The sequence below is a fragment of the Oncorhynchus tshawytscha genome, linkage group LG28 (assembly GCF_018296145.1).
Source record: "Oncorhynchus tshawytscha isolate Ot180627B linkage group LG28, Otsh_v2.0, whole genome shotgun sequence".
Classification (NCBI taxonomy): Eukaryota; Metazoa; Chordata; class Actinopteri; order Salmoniformes; family Salmonidae; genus Oncorhynchus; species Oncorhynchus tshawytscha.
In genome coordinates this window covers 12031170-12055656 of record NC_056456.1, presented here as the reverse complement: position 1 = coordinate 12055656, position 24487 = coordinate 12031170, and the positions used below count along the sequence as shown (strand labels likewise).

Sequence of the window (24487 nt, the reverse complement as noted above, 5' to 3'; positions counted from 1 at the left end):
GAGGTTTAGTGGTCAGAGAAGTGGTTCTTTGCCAGAGATCACCGGCCAGCATTTCGTAGTTCACACATGGGTAAGGCTGTTACTGTGCTTGTTTTAATGTTTTACAAATGTGGCACAATCTGGTGATTTGCTATGACAGCAGACGACTTGCAGTGAGGATACAATCACATGTCCCTGGTCAGAGTGAGATGAGTGGAGGACAGTGGACACAGGATAGAGACAAGGCAAGTCCATTCAAAACAGCTTCATGGAACAACAGGTTATTCAGGAAAGTCAGTCTGAGAAACATTGTAAGAATGCTGTCCCAAAAGGCAGGAATGATTTACTCATTCAATGTTACCAAATCATGATAACTTTTGTGTAAAAAAAGGCCAGTGTAAAATTAAATGAGAGCCACATATACATGGAATAAGACTCTACAACACACAGAGTCTCAGTTACAAGCTCAGGAATGTAGTTCCTTTGCAAACTGATGGAGACAGTTGGCCTACAGACAAGAAACACCGTAACGGAATTTTACAGTGTCATAAAACATGGTCACGGCATCCATTTTCTGTCTTTGGAAGATCATAGCTTCATCCCATTCTGTTAACATCCATGACAATGGTTCAATAGTAGAGTACATGATGATCTAGAACCCTGCGTATCCCAGTAGGATCAGGGGCCTCCACTGACCCCCCCTTCACACCGAGGTCTCCGACTGCAGCCTCATCACAAACTTGTGGCTCTTGGGGTCGATAAACTCCTCACCGATACGCAGGAAGGGGAGGGGCTGCACCGTGACGACAAGGGAGAAGTCGAGGCGGCGCAGAGAGAAGACCAGACCCTGACGCAGGGCAGAGGTTACCGGCTCCTCGCTCACTAGAGTCCACTGGCGCCCCCTGCCATTCTCACGCTGGTACTGCATGGTAGGGCCTGGGCTCACGTAACGCTCCAGGAATGCCTGGACAGACAAAATAAAATACAGCCTTTCAAAATCAACCTGAATGAGGAAGACATGTGAATAGGTACAGAGAAGATGATTAGTTGTGTACAAGTTAGAATTTGAATTCTAGATCTGATCAAATGCATGCTATTTATTAGGGCTGGGAGGATACCAGTATAGCAATGCACTTGAGTATTGTGGCAAGGAAAGCAGATTTGACTTCTTTGTTTGAAAACAAATACAATTATGCGGTCATCCAGTCACATGTATTTATTTTCCAAGCTGTGGCAGACAATATTTTACATATAGCAGGTTTTTAAAACCAAACTGTTTCGCGTTTTAAATTTTGTCATGGGAAAAAAATAACACTGGTATCGTCCCGGCCCTACTATTTATCCCAAAAGCCGTTCTAATATTTTACCCAGAGTCACACAATGTAACTCTTCTATTTTAGCATGACATATTATAGACTCCAAGAGAACATGATCAATTCTACTCACCTTGGGGGTCATGTTGTGGGTGATACAGAACTGCAGGTGTGTGAGGATGCTCTCCATGCTGTGATAGGGCTGCTGGCGCGTGGTCCTCAGGTACTTCTGCATGGCCCGCGCCATGGGGGCGAAGATGGCCTGAGCCGCCTCCCGGGGGTCCATCACCTCACGGGGGTGTTTGTGGGACGAGACTGCGGGGTCATCATCCTGGAGACGCTTGATGTGGGTGAAGGCCTCTTCCACCGCCACTACCAACCTGGACAACGCCACAATAAATCAATATGATCAGTGTTAGTGTTATTATTACCATCAGCAACAGCACTGTGATACAGGAGAACTCAATGGTCAGTGGCATCAGTCATCATAACTGTGCCTGAAATACACTATGAAAGGGACTGGTTATCCCCCAGCAACGTACATAGCAACAAGACTCACTGGAGACAAACAGAACAGGGACATTAACTGGGTTCTTCTTTCCCTAATCACTTTAAAAAGCATATTAGACATGTATAGGGGGACAGGATGTTGTCGGTCTTACCTGGCCTTGCGCTTGCGGCACCTGCGGTCCATCTCGGCCTCCTCGTAGTAGTACTCGTTGTGGGAGTTGTCTCTCCTGCGGGCCGCAGCAGCGATCATGGCCCGGGACTGACTGGTGGAGTTATTGGTGCTGTTCTCTGTAGATCAATACATCAGCCAGTGGATGGATTAATAGGAGGGAGGGAGTATAGATGGATGAGTGGGTGGACAAATGACTAGATGGGTGGATTGATGGACAGCTGAATGGAAAGATACTGTAAGGTAGAGAGATAGATGGGGGGAGGGGGGGGTTGTAGAATGCTGTTTACCGTCCAGTGAGTAGACTTTGAATCCAGACATCTTCTTGGAGAGGATGGACTTGGGCAGGTTGAGCAGGGCAGGGTTGTAGACTGGGAAGTCCCTGTAGTACTGATCCAGCACCCACACTGCTGCCCTCTGGATACTGGAACACACAAGCATACTATCAACATCGCAATGAGGCTACGTGAACAGCACAGTGCACACACACAGACAAACACGTAACACACTGACCTGAGGTGGCCGACGTTGTAGAAGCGACTAGCCCCGTCGGTGGTGCGCACCACCTTGAGGCAGAAGGCAGGCTGCAGGTGTCTGACCTCCAGCAGCACCAGGGCCAGGTACTGGATGAAGAGCAGCGCGTCCACCAGTGATGCAGCATACTCCACGATGCCTCTGTAGTCCCTCTCCCGGGGCTCCAGCACGCGCACGCCGTAGAACAGCCAATAGGACGCCACGAACAGGAACACCAGCACCATGAGCAGGCAGCGGAAGACGAAGAAGCGAGGCAGGGTGGCGCGCGGCGGGTGCAGGAACAGCGCCCAGGAGGAGATGAGGAGCACCAGGAGCTTGAAGGCCAGGGAGACGTAGAGACCCTCGCAGGGCGTGCCGCAGGGCTCCAGGGCCTCACGCCACAGCAGCTGGGGGAGGACAAGGAAGGCCAGGGGGGTGAACAGAGCGAACAGGCCCAGGCAGCCGCCCAGCACGGGCCCCAGGAAGCGCTTGCATTCCAGGGGGGACGATTCCTCCAGCTCCTTGGAGACGCGCGTCAGGTCCTCGTTGGACACGCTGTGTTCTGATGTGCCTGTGACCACGGTGGTGGTCTCGCCCCAGTTGTCATCCTGCAGACAGGGACAGAGACAGGACATCAGGTAAACGCGGAGGAGAGATTGGAGGGGGGGCTTTATAGCGATATAAAAAGATAGAGAGGTTGTGATTTGGACGGGTAGGAAAGATTATTAACGGGACCTGACGTTTTTCTGACCGCATAACCTGATCCTGGTTCAGTCACAAGGTCAGGAAAAACCAATGTCCCTATTATGAGAGAAATAAATACGGAGATGTAGAGGGGTTGAAGAGGAGACGGTTGTGATTCTAACCCGGTCATCGCCCCGGGTCGACTCTGCGTCTAATAGCGACTCCCCGGGGGCCTGGATGGTGACAGACTTGTCCCCACGGCTGCTGCCGTCTCTGCTCTTGGAGCGATGTCTATCCCGCCGATCCCTGGATAAAAGAAACGGGACAGCCACACAGTTATGTCCAGCGTGTTAAGCCTCTGTCATTGCGTAACCGAAGCCTGGGGGTACATGTGTTTTGTGTGTGCTTGCTCATCAATGTGCCCATTGACTAATGGATCGATGTGTGAGCGTATTACAAATGCGTTTGAGCCTAGTGTTTCACTAAAACATTTGTGGAACGACAGTTTCAAATGTACTTGCTCGCTTGTGCGTTTTTTGTTAACTGACTGACCCTCTGGTACCTGTGCTTGCGGGAACTGCGAGAGTGGGACGACTTGTAGGAGTAGCCCGAGTACTGTGACTCGTTGTCCATGTCTCGGGTCGGTGGACAGGGTTGACAGGCCCCTCTCCCCCCGCCCCCGTGCCTCGTTCCTAGACTCTGCCCAGCTGGCTCTTGAGCTCGGAGATGGACTTGGTGGGCAAGGCCAGAGGCAGCTTCAGCAGCTCAACCTTACTCCTGAGAGAATCTATCCTGGAGGCCAGAGGACAGGGAGAAGAGCCCACCAGACAGATGGAATCAGGGAAACAATGGACTAGAAAAAGGAGGGTAGGAAGAAGAGGAGACAGACTAGACAGGGGGTGTGAAAAGATAATCTTATGAGTAGGATGGGGGGGGCGGGTTGAAGTGGACAGGCCCTGAAATAAAGAGAAGGTAATTAGTGACAAAAACAAACTCATATCCCAAATCTGGTGTTTAAATCCAACCCAATTTCATTTTACATTTCATTTTTTGTCATTTAGCTGATGCTCTTATTCAGAGCAACTTACAGTTAGTGCATTCATCTTAAAATAGCTAGGTGGGACAACCACATGTCTCGGTCATAGTCAGTACATTTTTCCTCAAAGTAGTGGGGGTGGGGTGGGGGCTTGTTCTGTGGGATTTTTTTATTACCTTTATTTAATCAGGTAAGATCAGGTAAGACCAATTGAGGTTAATAACCTATTTTAGGGGAGCGACCTGACAATGAGGCAAAACAGGGAAATAGCAGCATGTGCATAAAATATTAGCAAAAAATACATAAATTCACACAAAAGACAAAGTGTCATAAGTTCAGAGGGAAGCTGGTGCCAGGACAAAGAGGAGCTTTGACTGGGCTGAGTGGGCGCTGCCCTCCCTTAGGGGTGGGTGGGTCAAGAGACCAGAGGTGGCAGAATAGGGTACTGGGGGTTTGGGGTGTAGGGTTTAAGCATAGCCTGAAAGTGTTTGTGGGTATTTGACCCTGACCGTCTGCGCAACTGAAGACATGTTAGCTCTCGGGTTGAATACAAGCTTTTAGAACTCAGGCAGGGTTTGGCCCTCAAGTAGTTCTACAGACAACAAGTCTGCAGTGATGCCGAGGTCCAGGAAAGCTTACAGATCTGATACAATGGAGTCATATTGGGTTACTGTGTTTTCACAAACTTGTTTGCCCTCGCCCTCTCTTTCCCTATCTCACATTCCCTCTTGGTCTCCCTTGCCTCCTGGGTAACAGGGCCTCTCCGCTGCTGGTGAAAATAGGGTGCTCAGATGGAGGGAATTGGAGGTTGACAGTTTCCATGGAAACGGACCTTACACCACCCTCTCCTACCCCGAGAAACTGTATTGGCTCACCATGTTAATTGGACAGTTTGATTTTATCACATATGGGGCAATAGTCAGTCATGGCTATGCATGCAGGGCATTACGTTTAACAACTTACTCCATTAAACTGCCAGTCTATTCTCAACTGTGTGTATCTGTTTGCATGCACAAGTTAACTTGAGCCTCGTCTTGGGAAATGCCCCACTGTTTATGCTATAAAAATTCATAGCCTTTGTACCCTCCAATGGAAACCTAAGGGCCCCAGAGCATTTGCTGAACTTCAGCTCCCATCACATGCTGTGCAGCCCTGGGAGGGTGTGGTGCATATGGCGCAAGCAGGGGCAAAAATGTATAGTCTACTCTGCCTGCATTTCAAAACCATTGTCTGATACATAATGCAAAACAGAGGGAACCCACATGCTCATTGTGGCTTGTTTGTATTCCCATGCTCTGGGCTTGAGCTCCCAAAAAACAAATCCCCCACAGGCTGTCTGTGATACTAGCGATATGATGAACACCTGATCCATCAACGTTTGGTCTGCTGGAGAGACAGAGTTCCCTTTTCTTATTTTAACCCTATATGTCATGTGATCCGGTCAATGAACTCGGCGACCATGGTGATGCCGCACTCACGCCGTCCTCACTTAGCCACATCATGACATCATAAAGACCTAACCAGCAGGAAGGTCTGATTTCACTATTATTAAAACAAGATCCCAGATGTCAAATACAAAGAACTAGCCCATCGGGGGGAGAAAAAAAATCAAATAAAAAACTGGAGACCTCTTCAATGTTGTGATGCAAAACACTAGCGTAATACATAGCACTCAAAATTAAAAAAGGTTTTACCAGGCAATGTTCATCCTGATCAGTTTTTTTCTACATGGACGATACATTGGAGATAATATATGACAACTACAAGAAATAACAGAACAACATGAAACTTCTAAAGAGGCCAGGCCTGGTATTTATAGCAATTTTTAAAAGGCCTTTGATAAAGTAAGACTGGATTTTGTATATATATATATAAATGCCTGGATTTTTTTCCATTTCAGTGAGTCTCTTATTCAATGGGTACAAGTAATGTATAGTAATCCCAGATGTAAAATAGTAAATAGTGGCTACTTCTGAGAGTTTTGAACCGTCACGAGGAGGTAAACATAGGGTGCCCACTGTCACCATATCAATTCGCTATAGCCATCGAAATGCTAGCTATTAAAAGCAGATCAAATAACAGAGGATTAGAAATCCAAGACTTAAAAATAAAAAGGTGTCCATGTATGCCAAAGAATATGAACTGGGTGGGCTGAGATTAAATATAAAAGCAAATATAAAAGCACTAAACCTTGAAAAGCTTCACTTACACAAAAGTTTTACTTTAATTCAAAATGGTTCTCAAGTAGATTATCCCTTGTTTAAAAATTGCCTCTGGGCTTTCTCTTCAACCAGCTTCACGAGGTAGTCACCTGGAATGCTTTTCCACAGTCTTGAAGGAGTTCCCACATATGCTGAGCACTTGTTGGCTGCTTTTCCTTCCCCCCGCGGTCCAACTCATGCCAAACCATCTCAATTGGGTTGAAGTTGGGTGATTGTGGGGGCCAGGTTATCTGATGCAGCACTCCATCGCTCTCCCGCTTGATCAAATAGCACTTACACAGCCTGGAGGTGTGTTGGGTCATTGTCCTGTTGAAAAACAAATGATAGTCCCACTAAGCGCAAACCAGATGGGATGGCGCATCGCTGCAGAATGCTGTGGTAAGCATGCTGGTTAATTAAGTGTGCCTTGAATTCTAAATAAAATCACCAGCAAAGCACGCCCATACATCACACCTCCATGTTCCACGGTGGGAACCACACATGCGGATATCATCCGTTCACCTACATCTCACAAAGACATGGTGGTTGGAACCAAAAATCAAAAATTTGGACTAATCAGACCAAAGGACAGATTTCCACCAGTCTAATGTCCATTGCTCGTGTTTCTTGGCCCAAGCAAGACTTCTTCTTATTGGTGTCCTTGAGTAGTGGTTTCATTGCAGCGAGTCGACCATGAAGGCCTGACTTACGCAGTCTCCTCTGAACAGCTGATGTTAAGATGTGTCTGTTACTTGAACACTGTGTAGCACTTATTTAGGCTGCAATTTCTTAGCCTGGTAACTCTAATGAACTTTGAGTCTTCCTTTCTTGTGGAGGTCCTCATGAGAGCCAGTTATCAAAGCGCTTGATGGTTTTTGCGACTGCACTTGAAGAAACGTTCAAAGTTCTTGGCATTTTCTGGATTGACTGACCATGTTTTAAAGTAATGATGGACTGTCATTTATCTTTGCTTATTTGTGCTGTTCTTGTCATAATATGGATTTGGTCTGTTACCAAATAGGGCTATCTTCTGTATACCACCCCTACCTTGTCACAACATAACTAATTGTCTCAAAACTCATTAAGGAAAGAAATTCCACAAATTAACTTTAAACAAGGCACACCTGCATTCCAGGTGACTACCTCATGAAGCTGGTTGAGAGAATGCCAAGAGTGTGCAAAACTGTCATCAAGGCCAAGGGTGGCTACTTTGAAGGATCTCAAAAATGAAAATTGTTGATTTGTTAAACACTTTTTTGGTTACTACATGATTCCATACGTGTTATTTCAGAGTTTTGATGTCTTCACTATTATTTTTCAATGTGTGTCCCAATGGCACGTTGTGTTAGATAATCCAAGTTTATCATTTTAAAAGGCTAATTAATAATTAGAAAAACCCTTTTGCAATTATGTTAGCACAGCTGAAAACTGTTGTTCTGATTAAAGAAGCAATACAACTGGCCTTCTTTAGACTAGTTGAGTTTCTGGAGCATCAGCATTTGTGGGTTCGATTACAGGTTCAAAATTGCCAGAAACAAAGCACTTTCTTCTGAAACTCGTCAGTCTATTCTTGTTCTGAGAGTCCTCAACTGGCAGCTTCATTAAATGGTACTCGCAAAACACCGGTCTCAACATCAACAATGAAGAGGCGACTCTAGGATGCTGGCCTTCAAGGCAGAGTTGCAAAGAAAAAGCCATATCTCATACTGGCCAATAAAAAGAAAAGACTAAGATGGGCAAAATAACATAAACATTGGACAGAGGAAGATTGGAAAAAAAGTGATATGGACAAATCTAAGTTTGAGGTGTTCTGATTAAAAAGAAGAACATTCGTGAGATGCAAAAAAATGAAAAGATGCTGGAGAAGTGCTTGACGCCATCTGTCAAGCATGGTGGAGGCAATGTGACGGTCTGGGGGTGCTTTGGTGGTGGTAAAGTGGGAGATTTGTACAGGGTAAAAGGGATCTTGAAGAAGGAAGGCTATCACTCCATTTTGCAAGCCCTGCTGTACCCTGTGGATGGCACATAATTGGAATCAATTTCCTCCTACAACAGGACAATGAGCCAAAGCACAGCTCCAAACTATGCAAGAACTATTTAGGGAAGAAGCAGTCAGCTGGTATTCTGTCTATAATGGAGTGGCCAGCACAGTCACCGGATCTCAACCCTATTGAGCTGTTGTGGGTGCAACTTGACCGTATGGTACGTAAGAAGTGCCCATCAAGCCAACCAAAATGTGAGAGGTTCTTCAGGAAGCATGGAATGACTAGAATGCCAAAGGTCTGCAAGGCTGTAATTGCTGCAAATGGAGGATTCTTTGACAAAAGCAAAGTTTGAAGGACACAATCATTATTTCAATTAAAAATCATTATTTATAACTTTGTCAACGTCTTGACTATATTTCCTATTCATTTTGCAACTCATTTCATGTATGGTTTCATGGACATTTCTAAGTGACCCCGAACTTTTGAACGGTAGTGTGTGTACTAGAGGTTGACCGATTATGATTTTTCAACGCCGATTTTTAAAATGTATTTGTACTAATGACAATTACAGCAATACTGAATGAACACTTATTTTAACTTAATATAATACATCAATAAAATCAATTTAGCCTCAAATAAATAATGAAAGATGTTCAATTGTTTAAATAATGCAAAAACAAAGTGTTGGAGAAGAAAGTAAAAGTGCAATATGTGCCATGTAAGAAAGCTAACGTTTAAGTTCCTTGCTCAGAACATATGAAAGCTGGTGGTTCCTTTTAACATGTCTTCAATATTCCCAGGTAAGAAGTTTTAGGTTGTAGTTATTATAGGAATTATAGGACTATTTCTCTCTATACCATTTGTATTTCATTAACCTTTGACTATTGGATGTTCTTATAGGCACTTTAGTATTGCCAGTGTAACAGTATAGCTCCCGTCCCTCTCCTCACTCCTCCCTAGGCTCAAACCAGGAACACAACGACAACAGCCACCCTCAAAGCAGCGTTACCCATGCAAAGCAAGGGGAACAACTACTCCAAGTCTCAGAGCGAGTGATGTTTGAAACGCTATTAGCGTGCACCCCAGTAACTAGCTAGCCATTTCACATCGGTTACACAAGCCTAATCTCGGGAGTCATAAACAGCGCAATGCTTGACGCACAATGAAGAACTGCTGGCAAAAGGCACGAAAGTGCTGTTTGAATGAATGCTTATGATCCTGCTGCTGCCTACCACCGCTCAGTCAGACTGCTCTATCAAATCATAGACTTAGTTATAACATAATAACACACAGAAATACGAGCCTTAGGTCATTAATATGGTCAAATCCAGAAACTATAATCTCGAAAACAAGACGTTTATTCTTTCAGTGAAATACGGAACCGTTCCGTATTTTATCTAAGGGGTGGCATCCATTAGTCTAAATATTCCTGTTACATTGCACAACCTTCAATGTTATGTCATAATTACGTAAAATTCTGGCAAATTATGCGGCCCAAACTGTTGCATATACACTGACTCTGCGTACAATGAATGCAAGAGAAGTGACAAAATATATACTTCTGTGTATTGATTTTAAGAAAGGCATTGATGTTCATGGTTAGGTACACATTGGAGCAACGATACGCACCACATCGATTATATGCAACGCAGGACACGCTAGATAAACTAGTAATATCATCAACCATGTGTAGTTAACTAGTGATTATGATTGATTGATTGTTATTTCTAAGATAAGTTTAATGCTAGCTAGCAACTTACCTTGGCTTCTTACTACATTTGCGTAACAGGCAGGCTCCTCGTGGAGTGCAATGAGAGGCAGGTGGTTAGAGCGTTGGACTAGTTAACTGTAAGGTTGCAAGATTGAATCCCCTGAGCTGACAAGGTGAAAATCTGTCGTTCTGCCCCTGAACGAGGCAGTTAACCCACCATTCCTAGGCCGTCATTGAAAATAAGAATGTGTCCTTAACTGACATGCCTAGTTAAATAAAGATTAAATAAAGGTGTAAAAAAAAAATTGGGGCCAAATCAGTGCCCAAAATTACCGATTTCCAATTGTTATGAAAACTTGAAATCGGGCCCTAATTAATTGGCCATTCCGATTAATCGTTTGACCTCTAGTGTGTACAGTTGTGGCCAAATTAATTTCCACAAAAGTTTGCTGCTTCAGTGTCTTTAGATATTTTTGTCAGATGTTACTATGGAATATCGAAGTATAATTACAAGCATTTCATAAGTGTCAAAGGCTTTTATTGACAATTACATGAAGTTGATGCAAATAGTCAATATTTGCACATCCTGACTGATGGCAGCCCATTCTTGCATAATCAATGCTTGGAGTTTGTCAGAATTTGTGGGGTTTTGTTTGACCACAAGTTCTCAACGGGATTAAGGTCTGGGGAGTTTCGCGGCCATGGACCCAAAATATCGATATTTTGTTCCCCGAGCCACTTAGTTATCACTTTTGCCTTATGTCAAGGTGCTCCATCATGCTGGAAAAGACATTGTTCGTCACCAAACTGTTCCTGGATGGTTGGGAGAAGTTGCTCTCGGAGGATGTGTTGGTACCATTCTTTATTCATGGCTGTGTTCTTAGACAAAATTGTGAGTGAGCCCACTCCCTTGGCTGAGAAGCAAACCCACACATGAATGGTCTCAGGATGCTTTACTGTTGGCATGACACAGGACTGATGGTAGCGCTCAACTTGTCTTCTCCGGACAAGTTTTTTCCAGATGCCCCAAACAATCAGAAAGGGGATTCATCAGAGAAAATTACTTTACCCCAGTCCTCAGCAGTCCAATCCTTGTACATTTTGCAGAATATCAGTCTGTCCCTGATGTTTTTCCTGGAGAGAAGTGGCTTCTTTGCTGCCCTTCTTGACACCAGGCCATCCTCCAAAAGTCTTTGCCTCACTGTGCATGCAGAAGCACTCACACCTGCCTGCTGCCATTCCTGAACAAGCTCTGTACTGGTGGTGCCCCGATCCCGCAGCTGAATCAACTTTAGGAGACGGTCCTGGCGCTTTCTGGACTTTCTTGGGCGCCCTGAAGTCTCTTTCACAACAATTGAACCACTCTCCTTGAAGTTCTTGATGATCCGATAAATGGTTGATTTAGGTGCAATCTTACTGGCAGCAATATCCTTGCCTGTGAAGCCCTTTTTGTGCAAAGCAATGATGGCATGTGATTCCTTGCAGGTAACCATGGTTGGCAGAGGAAGAACAATGATTCCAAGCACCACTCTCCTTTTGAAGCTTCCAGTCTGTTATTCGAACTCAATCAGCATGACAGAGCGATCTCCAGCCTTGTCCTCGTCAACACTCACACCTGTGTTAATGAGAGAATCACTGACATGATGTCAGCTGGTCCTTTTGTGGCAGGGCTGAAATGCAGTGGAAATGTTTTGGGGGGATTCAGTTCATTTGCATGGAAAAGAGGGACTTTGCAATTAAATGCAATTCATCTGATCACTCTTCATAACATGCTGGAGTATATGCAAATTGCCATCATACAAACTGAGGCAGCAGACTTTGTGAAAATTAATATTTGTGTCATTCTCAAAACTTTTGGCCACGGCTGTATATAAGACCTAGCCATACCACCATATCAATCTAAACAAACATAGATGGCACCATAGTAAATGGGTGGTAACCATGAATGGGTGGTAACCAACCCCAGTGTAGCTCACTGTAAACAAGCGTAATGGTAGGGCCAGTATCTTCTGGCAAATCTAATCCATATAGTGTAGATAGGGAAAATATGCAAACATCTGCCAAGTATGCTGGCATCTATCAGATTCATCTGCCAGTGCTTGTAGAAAATTCATACACAAGCAAGCCCATTACCCACTCGGACCCCTTGAGTAGCTACCTCAAATGAAAGTCAAATGATATATCCAAATCAACCTCAGTCACTTTTAGAAGTCTAATCTGGCCCTGTTGTCAGGGATTTGAGATAATGACCCAGTCAGATAAGGCAATGCCAAAGGCAGGGCTTGCCTGACAGTGCATAAACTATCATGCACGCCTCGTTGCCCCACAGTGAGCATCACAGATGCCTTTACCTTTTCTGAATACACATCTCTCTCTCTTCACATGGCTCTACAATTACTAGCATAATATAATGACAACATCTCCTTCCTCTCTTCCAAATCTTAATGGGTTAATGGAGCTTTGTAAATATAAACAGATGAGGTGATACACCTCTAACTACATGCCCACACAGAAATACCATTTAAAGCCATTGGACAAATCAATGTTTTCTACATTTCATGAAATCCAAACTTTCACCAGCTGTTTGAGGGAGTGGAAAAGTCCAAACAACTGATTGTGGCAACGCGGTATGTAACTTCATGTATGAGTAATATGAAGCCAAAAGACTGCCACTGTGAACATAAACATGCACAGCCCAGTACAGTGGTAGAGAGTTAGTGAGTATGAGGGGGCCACACACACCACCCCCACCCACCTACTGCTAACTGCAGTGACAACAGAAAATCCAGCGAAAAACAGACAACTGCACTCTCAACCTTTGTGCCCAGTGCTCCTATGAAGTGGAGCAGGTGTGTGTACAATGTAAAAGATGGGGTGTGGCCAAATCAACATACAGTCTGTGGACTGGACAAAGCAGGCTTGTTACAACATTGTTACCAGAGGGGCAAGACAGTTTACCGTTCACTTGCCAATACATTTTTCTGTGACCATATCCAAGCATGGATTTGAGGTTACCACTGTCCAAAGTCTTGCCTCAATCACCACTTGTCTCTTTTGTCGTGATGTGCCCAACAATGTTTGTACCCTGTTTTGTGCTGCTGCCGTGTTGATGCCATGCTATGTTGTCATCTTAGGTCTCTCTTCATGTAGTGTTGTGTTTGGTCGCAATGTGCATTTTGTCCTATATTTTTATTTAATTTATTTTTAATCTCAGCCCTCATCCCCGCAGGAGGCCTTTTGCCTTTTGGTAGGCCATCATTGTAAATAATAATTTGTTCTTAACTGACTTGCCTAGTTAAATAAAAAATCTAATAAATACAACTATGCCTCTAATCTAATGGGCCTGTTTATTTTGAGAGCCACGGGCAGCTGGGACAAAAGCATTTGCACTGGGAACTCTACATTAGCCCTAGCAAAAGCTAATTACATGAGAAAAATAGGCATAAAATAAGCAAATTAAGATTAATATTGTAGGCAGATTGCTGTGGCAAAGTTGGTCGTTTAGGACCATTTTGATTTCATAGGCCTAACTTAACGTTTAACCTAAAACATTCAAAACTCAGTAATTGTGTAGTTTACGAAGTGAAAGCTTAACATTCGCCATAATTGGGGCTACTGTAGTAGCCTACTGTAGACATACTGTTTCACTTTAGTCTCTAGACAAGATCACACATTTCTAACATGCATATCTACAGTCCTTGTTAATATCTTGCTACGTTGTTACAGTGTTGCAAGTGCAACAAGGTTACAAACACGTAATTTAGCCACCAGCTGAATCAGATCCACTGTAGCTAACTATATTCGTAACAAATAGTGTCATGCCTCATTTCATTAACGGTCGGTTTGGAACAGGGATTTAAATTAAGTGTATCCACAAAAGCCTGAATGAAACAATAACCTCTTACTAAATGAGCAATAACCTAGCAAACACAAAACACGTTTATCGAAGATTCAACTACGATATATACAAGTTATAAATGCCCATTTTATCCGACCTAAGCATAAATGTATCCTCCATTATATGAGGGTTAGCAAACAATAGGGCGAGACTCTCCGGTCACTATCGAGCACAAATGGATGATCCGTTTTCCGTCTGCGAATCTTTTCCCCCATTTATTTTCGAAAGGGGAAGCCCTGGACGAATGGATCATGCACATTGAATTGAACACCAACCTTCGGCGAAATTTCTCACAGAGCTTGAAGCCACACGTGTCCTCTCAGCGTGTCGTTCCCATGTCGTCGGGATGAGGGTTGGCTAATTTCTCCCAAATTGTTGGGACTCAGGATTCAACTCTTCGAACCACGTAGCTACGTGGCCTGGGTGAAAATAACAATAGGCCCGATCACGCCAGGGGTCCTCTCTAAACTTCCCTGCAGTTTCGGTCTGGAATGAAACCCGAGTGAGAATATAGTCTCTTACCGACTTTTGTTTCGGAACCATGAAACCTCACCCTAGCAATATATATTGTATTCCCCCTTTACTTCAATGGTGAATTATTTACAAACATGTTCACTATATATATCCACACAGAAAAAGACGCTTTCGACCCCCGCCCCAAAAACAGCGTATGGCTACTTATCCCCAAATATACATTCAGGTATTTTCACTTTCCTCTTTTCCCCCACGACTGACTGGTAGACAGGGTTGCCAGGTCAAGCTACAATTGTACTAAAATGTCTTCTGAAAACCCGCCCAGAATGCCTGGAAACTCTCCCCAAAACATCGCAGCAAGAGATGAGTTGCCACATTTAAACCCCTTTGCCGTAACGTTATTCAGCGAATTAAGAAGTAATATCGATGTCATTTTTAACATGTTTTCCAACAAAATAATAATTCTCGCGAGTTTAAGAATTTGTCACAAGAGAAAAGACAAATCGCCCTTAAACTCTCCAGATAATTTCCCATCAATGGAAGTCGATGTAACTTGTTTTGCCTGCTATGATTAAGCAATAAGGCCCGAGGAGGTGTGGTATAAGGCCAATATACCACAGCTAAGGGCTGTTCATAGCCCTTAACCGTGGTATATTGGCCATATACCACAAACACCTGAGGTGCCTTATTGCTATTATAAACTGGTTACCAATGTAATTAGAATTGTAAAAAGTTCGTTTTTGTCATTCCCGTGGTATATGTCTGATATACCATGGCTTTCAACCAATCAACATCCAGGGCTCAAACCTCCCAGATTATAATTGTAACCTCAGGGGGTGTGGTATATGGCCAATATACCACGGCTAAGGGCTGTATCCAGGCAGTCCGCATTGCGTCGTGCATAAGAACATCCCTTAGCCATGGTATATTGGCCATATACCACACCCCCTCATGCCTTATTACTTAAATAAATCATGTTTGCTCATATGCATAACTATAGATAAATCTGACAGGAGAGTTTGAGTGATGAAAATTGGACAGGGGATCCCAAAATCTCTGTGTAAGAAACACTTGGACGAACTTCAAAAAACAAATGTTGGGCTATTTGCTGGCAATTGTGCCTGTTATTATGTGCCAGATGTTTAAGACTACTTGTTATGAATTGACTATTTGTGAGATTGACTTGTTATTTCAATAGGCATAGGCTACTGACAAGAATCAGAGTTTATAATTGCAATTCAACTTTGCCATGGTTTGCTGAGCTAGTTGCAGGTAGCCTTATAGGCCCTGATAGGCCAACATGCCGAAGTCCACAATGAAACTGACATTAAATGTGGAGAATGATACATTTGAGATAGAGCGGTGACCATGATCACAATTGATAACTCCCAATTTAATTAACTAAAAATGGCCATTAATAATTGCATAATAACACAAGGCTACAACAACAAACTGAGTTATAGGCTATTTACAGGCTATTCCATTTGCCAGCTCCAAGTAGGCTACACAAGTTGCACAAATTGATTTGCAATGACTCCAGTGATCTCATCATTTCATTATATTTATTGTATCAAATGGTAGGCTACAGTAGCCTGTAATGGCATAGAAATTAAAAGCCTACTTGATGGCCAACAGATGCAATGTAGCCTATCATTCTCCACATTTAATGTACTTTTCATTGTGGACTTTTTCCTCATAAAACACGCACGTGAGTGAGTTCCATAACTTCCACTTGCTCAGCGCTCCAGACCCTAGATCTGAGCATGAGTAAAATCCTTCGCTTAATATTATCAATAAGAAAAGTCAACATTAGAATGCAGTTTACTTTAAACCACCTCTGAGCGAATTTATCTAAAGAGCCCTATTGCACCTAAAGTCGTTTTCCATTGCTTTGTTACCATTATATCAGTTCTAGTGTGTTAATATGTTTTGTGGAAAAGGGGTGTCTACAAAATGACCAATCTAAATAGCTTACCTACAACTTGTAAAAAGTTGTCAAGACATGCTCGTGTGCTGCTCTGTCTCCATGACTCAGCTGCCTCTGCTGCAGCACTCTCTCAACAAGTGCTCTCAATGCACACACACCTATGGGGAGTGATTCAGACCAGAATTCAGCCACTGAAGCTACTGATACCTCTCACCAAGTCACCTAACGCCAATAGATACCGTCATGAATAAACATGGACTGTCAATGGAGACAACTTTTTTCTAAGATGTCAAACTGCCGACACGTACACAGTGTCAGTTTGCTTGTAGTTTTTTAATGAAAGATCTCACCACGAATGCCTTAAAAACGTTTACAGGTAGATGGAGTGATCTTCTGGTCAGACTTCGGAGGCGCACACACCACCCACCACTTCCGAGTATATTACTCGCTAATGTCCAGTCTCTAGATAATAAGATAGACCAAATAAGGGCAAGGGTTGCTTTCCAGAGAGACATCAGGGATTGTAACATATTCTGCTTCACGGAAATGTGTCTCTCTCTGGATATGCTGTCGGAGTCGGTACAGCCACTTGGAATCTTTGTGCGTCGCGCCGGCAGGAATAAACATCTCTCTGGGAAGAAGAGGGCCTGGGGAGTATGTTTCCTGATTAAATACTCATGGTGTAATTGTAAAAACATACAGGAAGTCAAGTCCTTTTGTTCACCTGACCTAGAATTCCTCACAATCAAATGCCGACTGTATTATCTCCCAAGGGAATTCTCCTCGGTTATTGTCACAGCAATGTATATCCCTCCTCAAGCCGATACCACGACGGCCCTCAAAGAACTTCACTGGATTTTATGCAAACTGGATACCATATATCCTGAGGCTGCATTTATTGTAGCTGGGGATTATAACAAAGCAAATTTGAGAACCAGGCTACCTAAATTCTATCTGCACATTGACTGTAGCACTCGCCCTGGAAAAACACTGGATAATCGCTACTCCAACTTCTGTGATGCATATAAGGCCCTCTCCTGCCCTCCTTTGGCAAATCCATTTTGCTCCTCACTTCCTATAGGCAGAAACTCAAACAGGATGTACCCGTGCTAAGGACTATTCAACACTGGTCTGACCAATCGGAATCCACGCTTCAAGATTGTTTTGATCACGCGGACTGGGACATATTCCGGGCAGCCTCAGAGAATAATATTGACGTATATGCTGATTCGGTAAGTGAGTTTATAAGGAAATGCATAGGAGATGTTGTACCTACTGTGACTATTAAATCCTACCCTAACCAGAAACCATAGATAGATAGCGGAATTCGCACAAAACTGAAAGCGCGAACCACCGCATGGAAAGTTGACTGGGAATATGGCCGAATACAAACAGTGTAGTTATTCCCTCCTCAAGGGAATCAAACAAGCGAAATGTCAGTATAGGGACAAAGTGGTCGCAATTCAACGGCTTAGACACGAGACATATGTGGCAGGGTCTACAGACAATCATGGACTACAAAAGCAAAACCAGCCACTTTACGGACACCGACCTCTTGCTTCCAGACAAATTAAACACCTTCTTTGCCTGCTTTGAGGATAATACAGAGCCACCAACGAGGCCCGCTACCAAGGACTGTGGGCTCTCCATCTCTGTGGCCGACGTGAGTAAGACATTCAAACGTGTTAACCCTCACAAGGCTGCCGGCCCAGACGGCATGTGTTTACGGACATATTCAATCTCTCCCTATCCCAGTTTGCTGTCCCCACATGCTTCAAGATAGCCACCATTGTTCCTGTACCCAAGAAAACAAAGGTAACTGAACTAAATGACTATCGCCCCGTAGCACTAACTTCTGTCATCATGAAGTGCTTTGAGAGGCTAGTCAAGGATCATATCACCTCCATGTTACCTGTCACCCTAGACCCACTTCAATTTGCTTACCGTCCAAATAGGTTCACAGACGATGCAATCGCCATCACACTGCACACTGACCTTTTTTAAATGTATTTTCATTTCACCTTTATTTAACCAGGTAGGCTAGTTGAGAACAAGTTCTCATTTGCAACTGCGACCTCGCCAAGATAAAGCATAGCAGTGTGAACAGACAACACAGAGTTACACATGGAGTAAACAATTAACAAGTCAATAACACAGTAGAAAAAAAAGAGAGTCTATATACATTGTGTGCAAAAGGCATGAGGAGGTAGGCGAATAATTACAATTTTGCAGATTAACACTGGAGTGATAAATGATCAGATGGTCATGTACAGGTAGAGATATTGGTGTGCAAAAGAGCAGAAAAGTACATAAATAAAAACAGTATGGGGATGAGGTAGGTAAAAATGGGTGGGCTATTTACCGATAGACTATCTACAGCTGCAGCGATCGGTTAGCTCCTCAGATAGCAGATGTTTGAAGTTGGTGAGGGAGATAAAAGTCTCCAACTTCAGCGATTTTTGCAATTCGTTCCAGTCACAGGCAGCAGAGAACTGGAACGAAAGGCGGCCAAATGAGGTGTTGGCTTTAGGGATGATCAGTGAGATACACCTGCTGGAGCGCGTGCTACGGGTGGGTGTTGCCATCGTGACCAGTGAACTGAGATAAGTAAAAGACCATCACTAATATTCTAAATTGCAGAGCATTTAATAAAACATCCATATTTTCCTGTGATAGTGACACTTGCTTTTAATTTAAAAGTGAATGTTTTCATAAACCTATAGGCCCACCAAGAACCCATGTTGAGGCTGAGCAAGACCTATCCCATCTGGACAAGAGGAATACCTATGCAAGAATGTTGTTCATTGACTATAGCTCAGCATTTAACACCATAGTACCGCCCAAGCTCATCATTAAGCTTGAGGCCCTGGGTCACAACCCCGCTCTGTGTAATTGGGTCCTGGACTTCCAGATGGGCCGCCCCTGGTGGTGAAGGTGGGAAACAACATCTCCACTTCGCTGATCCTCAACACTGGGGCTCCACAAGGCTGTGTGATCATCCCCCTCCTGTACTCCCTGTTCACCCATGACTGCGTGGTCATGCACAACTCCAACTCAATCATCAAGTTTGCAGACGATACAACAGTAGTAGGCTTGATTACCATCAATGACGAGACAGCCTACAGGGAGGGGGTGAGGGTACTCAGAGTGTGGTGTCAGGAAAACAACCTCTCACTCAACGTCAACAAAAGAGATGATCATGGATTTCAGGTAACAGCAGAGGGAGCACCCCACTATCCACATCAACGAGACAGCAGTGGAGAAGGTGGAAAGTTTTATGTTCCTCGGTGTACACATCACAGACAAACTGAAATGGTCCACCCACACAGACAGTGTGGTGAAGAAGGTGCAACGGCGCCTCTTCAACCACAGGAGGTTGAAGAAATTTGGCTTGTCACCTAAAATCCTCACAAACTTTTACAGATGCACAATTGAGAGCATCCTGTCAGTCTGTTTAACTGCCTGATACTGCACCGCCCACAACCGCAAGGCTCTTCAGAAGATGGTGAGGTCTGCACTATGCATCACCAGGGGAAAACTACCTGCCCTCCAGGACACCTACAGCACCCGATGTCACAGGAAGACCAAAAAGGTCTTCAAAGACAACAACCACCCGAGCCACTGCCTGTTCACCCCGCTACCATCCAGAAGGCGACGTCAGTACAGGTGCATCAAAGCTTGGACCGAGAGACCTAAAACCAGCTTCTATCTCATGGCCATCAGACTGTTTAACAGCCATCACTAACACAGAAAGGCTGCTGCCTACATACAGACTTGAAATCATTGGCCACTTTAATAAATGGATCACAAGTCACTTTAATAATGCCACTTTAACAATGTTTACATATCTTGCATTTGTAATCTCATATGTATCTATTGTATTTTATACCATCTATTGCATCTTGCCTATGCCGCTCTGTTATTGCTCATCCATATATTTATATGTATATATTCTTATTCCATTCCTTTACTTACATTTGTGTGTATTAGGAAGTTGTGGAATTGTTAGATAACATGTTAGATATTGCTGCACTGTTGGAACTAGAAGCACAAGCATTTCGCTACACTCGCAATAACATCTGCTAACCATGTGTATGTGACCAATCAAATTTTATTTGATTTACATGACATCTACATCATGCTTTGACGTCGTGTACACGCGACACTTACGTGTCACGTGTAAGTTTAAGTGTCTGTTTAGTTTATTATTAAGTATCTCACCATGAAGGCCTTACAAACGTCTACATAATGTCTACATGTATATGCTTTTGCACAATTTTTTTTATTGCCAATCTCTGCCTTCTGACTTCAGTACGTTCAAGATAACTGGGAACTCGGGAAAAAAAGAACTGACTGGGAAAAATAGTTTTGAACTATCATCCAACTCGGCATTCCAATTCAGAAACGTTGGCATCTTTCTGACCTGAAAATCACTGATGTCATGATTTGACTATGTTTTTTCCCAAGAGTTTCAAGTTTACCACAAATTTACCGGTGTAACAGACACAATCACTCACCATGCAATCCTTAAGCTATACATTGTGGAGACGTCTTATGGTTAAAAGCAGGGCTTGAATTGAGGGGGTATGTGAGGAAAAAGGCCTAAGCCTTGCTATAGAGACGGGCAAAAAGCATATACTACCCCTTGTTATACTACCCCAGCCTTAGAAAAAAACTACAGTCCAGATTATATAAAGCGATCTAGGCTATAGAAATGATTAACTCCACGATTATTTCTACATAATCTTCTAGCCTATTGAAGGTCTTGCTCAGCCTCAACATGGGTTCTTGGTGGGCCTATAGGTTTATGAAAACATTCACTTTTAAATTAAAAGCAAGTGTCACTATCACAGGAAAATATGGATGTTTTATTAAATGCTCTGCAATTTAGAATATTAGTGATGGTCTTTTGCTGTAGACATAGCCTAACAAGATAGAAGCGGTGTGGGTCTATCCATAGACCAAACAGTTTAACAGATACATTTATTCAGAATTGCATTGAATCAGGCTATTAATTTCAGTGCAGTTGAGTTCTTACGCTTAACCTTAGCCTAAACGGAACCGAAAACACCCCAGCCTGTTTTGATCACAGATCATGATCAAGCCTGAACATGTCAGCTATATCTGTCATTGATTTAGCCCACTTTCACCTACAGATCTGATACACCTGAAGGCCTATATTTAATCTGGATTTGACAAACAATAGCCTGACTAGAATCATTTGACTTTTCCCCACGCAATATGTGTTACCATATTTATTTACAATAACCCGGCGCAAACCAGCATGGAGTACACTGTAACGAGTGTCGTCGGGAGAAGGAAAAGAGGACCAAGGTGCAGCGTGGTAAGTATTCATAATGTGTTTAATAAATACGAACACTTGAACAAAAACAACAACTGAACAGTTCTGCAAGTTGCAATACACAAAACAGAAAACAAGAGCTACCTAAGTATGGTTCTCAATCAGAGACAACGACAGACAGCTGTCCCTGATTGAGAACCATACCCAGCCAAAAACAACGACATACAAAAACATAGAAAAACATAGAATGCCCACCCTAGTCACACCCTGGCCTAACCAAAATAGAGAATTAAAAGCCTCTCTATGGCCAGGGCGTGACATACACATACATTTACATATAACAATTCCACACACAGACATGGGGGGAAACAGAGGGTTATATGCCAGACGAGTATTTAGGGAATGCAAACCAGGTGTGCGGGAAAACAAGACAAAACAAATGGAAAATGAAAGGTGGATCGGCGATGGCTAGAAGACCGGTGACGTCGACTGCCGAACTCTGCCCGAACAAGGAGAGGGACCGACCTCGGTGGAAGTCATGACAACCTCAGTAAACAGCTGCAGCTCCCATCCATACAGCAGTCGATAGGGTGAGTACTCTGGAGGCCTGGATGCTGCTGTTGTGTGCAAAGAGAATTACCTTCCGGTTGTCCTCTCACCATTCCTGGTAAACGTCAAGGAACTTGCCCATGGCAGTCTTGAGGGTCTGGTTGGTCTGTTCATCCAAACCTGGAGGAGGGGGTAGGACAGGGCAATATATTGACAATGGAAGATGTTGAAATGTCTGATTATGTACCTTGGAAAATGCATTAATTTAATACACATTTTAACTATTGGTGACAGAATATAATCTATAATATCCGTACCTGGTTCCAGAGTTCATGACCTCAGTCACTCAAGATGACCTCAGGAGAATCGTGGGTGTTGAAGATGTCCATCGTCTTGAAGGTGGCCTCGCCAGTCTTGTCCTTGATGGGCATCATGCAAAAGGAAAATCAATAGTTGGTTCCAAGCACACTTTTTAAATGGGTTACAAAAGGGAATTTAGAGTTAAAGCATGTTCTCTTCCTTTACTGACCTTAATGAGTATTGCCTCCACTCACTTCATAAAGTAATCGGTCCTCGTCAGACACCAGCTGTTGCCATTCCTGGATTTCATGAAGGGTCCGATGAGGTCCACCCCTAACATTTAAAGTGTTATAGAGAAGATTACTTCATTCTTACCCGTATCTGTGTCAGTCAGTATGCTGATTTTCATATTTGTAAGGATAATGACACACATTCTATAATATTGAACTCTGCTGTGGTCAAATAAAGCAACCATTACAAAACAACTTATCAGGGCAAAACTCCTGCCAGTCTTCACCCTCTTAAACTTCTGTCAGGCTGGACAGGTACTGACTTTTAAGCTCAAGGTGACAAATTTTAAAATGTATTCTCTCTCATATGACATTAATTAAAATCATCATAATTTCAGATATAATAGAATGTGATTGATAAACAAAACGTTATTTCACTTGCTCAGCTGGCCACATCCTTGACAATCCCACACCACTAGAAGTGTGGGTTGATTTTGGCAATCATTCACTCCGAAATGGCCAACATGCATCTCAGTCAGCATGGCCTATAACTAAATGTATAGCTAGCAACTTGTAGATGACCTAGCTAGATGTAAAATGGTTGTTCATAGCTAAATCCTTGCAGTTATGTAATAGAAGTTAACTGCTTAGCGTTACCCCGAATAGTGCATTTCTGCCCCCTACAAATGTTGCACCTCTTGTCGAGATCAGTGCTGCCTTCATAGTACTTCGCCTGGTTGGAAAGATTAAATCAAATCTCCTCTAGGGATATCATTGAAGTGCAAACTACACACAAACAGAAAGCTACAATAACAGTTAGCTAGCGAACATTAGCTAAATAAAACTGTCTGGCTAGCTTTCTGACTAGGCAGGCTGATGTAAGTAAATAAGTAACGTTACAGTAGCGCTACCAATTTCAATCTAAAAAAGCGTAAATTATTTAAATTATTTATTCCTATTTAACAATATTTTGTTATGTAAAGAAATAGTATACTATTTCCAGTCTTCTGAAGCATTAGGCACTGTCAAAAACATCCTTCTTCTTCTTTCATTTTTGGACAGTAATTCTTTGCATTCTCTCGGCAGTGAAGTCCGGAAACCCAAAAACCTTTCAGAATCTGGCTGTTTTCTTCTCTTTTTTTTAAACTAGCAAAGTGCAAAGAAATGTTAATTCAGGTTGAGTGTGAATTTTTTGCTTGATTTGGTTAAAAGGACAGTGAATCGGTTCATAATTTGAAAACATGTTACCATGTTGTTTTAGCCTATTGATGATAGTCATTACTCTGTGTAATTCTGTAATGTATCTGTCACATCCTGATCTGTTTCACCTGTCTTTGTGATTGTCTCCACCCCCCCTGCAGGTGTCGCCCATCTTCCCCATTAACCCTGTGTATTAATACCTGTGTTCTGTTTGTCTGTTGCCAGTTAGTTTTGTTTGTGAAACCTACCAGCATTTGTTCACCTGCGCCTTCCTGTTTCTTGATCCTGGTTTCCAGTCCTTCCCAGTTTTGACCTTTCTGCCTGCCCTGACCCTGAGACTGCCTGAAGTCCTGTACCTTACCCCACCTTACTGGATTATTGACCCCTGCCTGCCTTTGACCTGTTGTTTGCCTGCCCCTGTTTAAGGAATAAACTTTTGTTTCTTCTACACTGTCTGCATCTGGGTCATACCTTAAACGTGATAGTACGAACTGGCCATGACTGAC

General features: G+C 43.2%; 1 protein-coding gene and 1 long non-coding RNA gene across 3 annotated transcripts; both read right to left on the bottom strand.

Annotated features, from left to right (window-relative positions):
* Window positions 1-71: 71 nt before the first annotated feature.
* Window positions 72-14978, bottom strand: LOC112226729 (vang-like protein 2). 2 transcript variants are annotated; one of them, XM_024391241.2, is made up of 8 exons: window positions 14275-14978; window positions 3731-4124; window positions 3351-3474; window positions 2485-3092; window positions 2262-2395; window positions 1955-2090; window positions 1426-1672; window positions 72-943 (listed from the first exon to the last, which is right to left on the bottom strand). In XM_024391241.2, the coding sequence occupies exons 2-8, from the start codon at window positions 3799-3801 to the stop codon at window positions 683-685; spliced, it is 1581 nt and encodes a 526-aa protein (XP_024247009.1). In that variant the 5' UTR covers window positions 3802-4124; window positions 14275-14978; the 3' UTR covers window positions 72-682. The 2 variants fall into 2 exon arrangements, with proteins under 2 accessions (XP_024247009.1, XP_024247010.1); XM_024391242.2 differs by having other exon boundaries at window positions 3731-3960.
* A 6979-nt stretch (window positions 14979-21957) lies between these two features.
* Window positions 21958-24083, bottom strand: LOC112226728. Its single transcript, XR_002949778.2, has 3 exons — window positions 22781-24083; window positions 22569-22670; window positions 21958-22431 (listed from the first exon to the last, which is right to left on the bottom strand). It is a non-coding gene; the product is annotated as an uncharacterized LOC112226728 (long non-coding RNA).
* Between the last annotated feature and the right edge of the window lie 404 nt (window positions 24084-24487).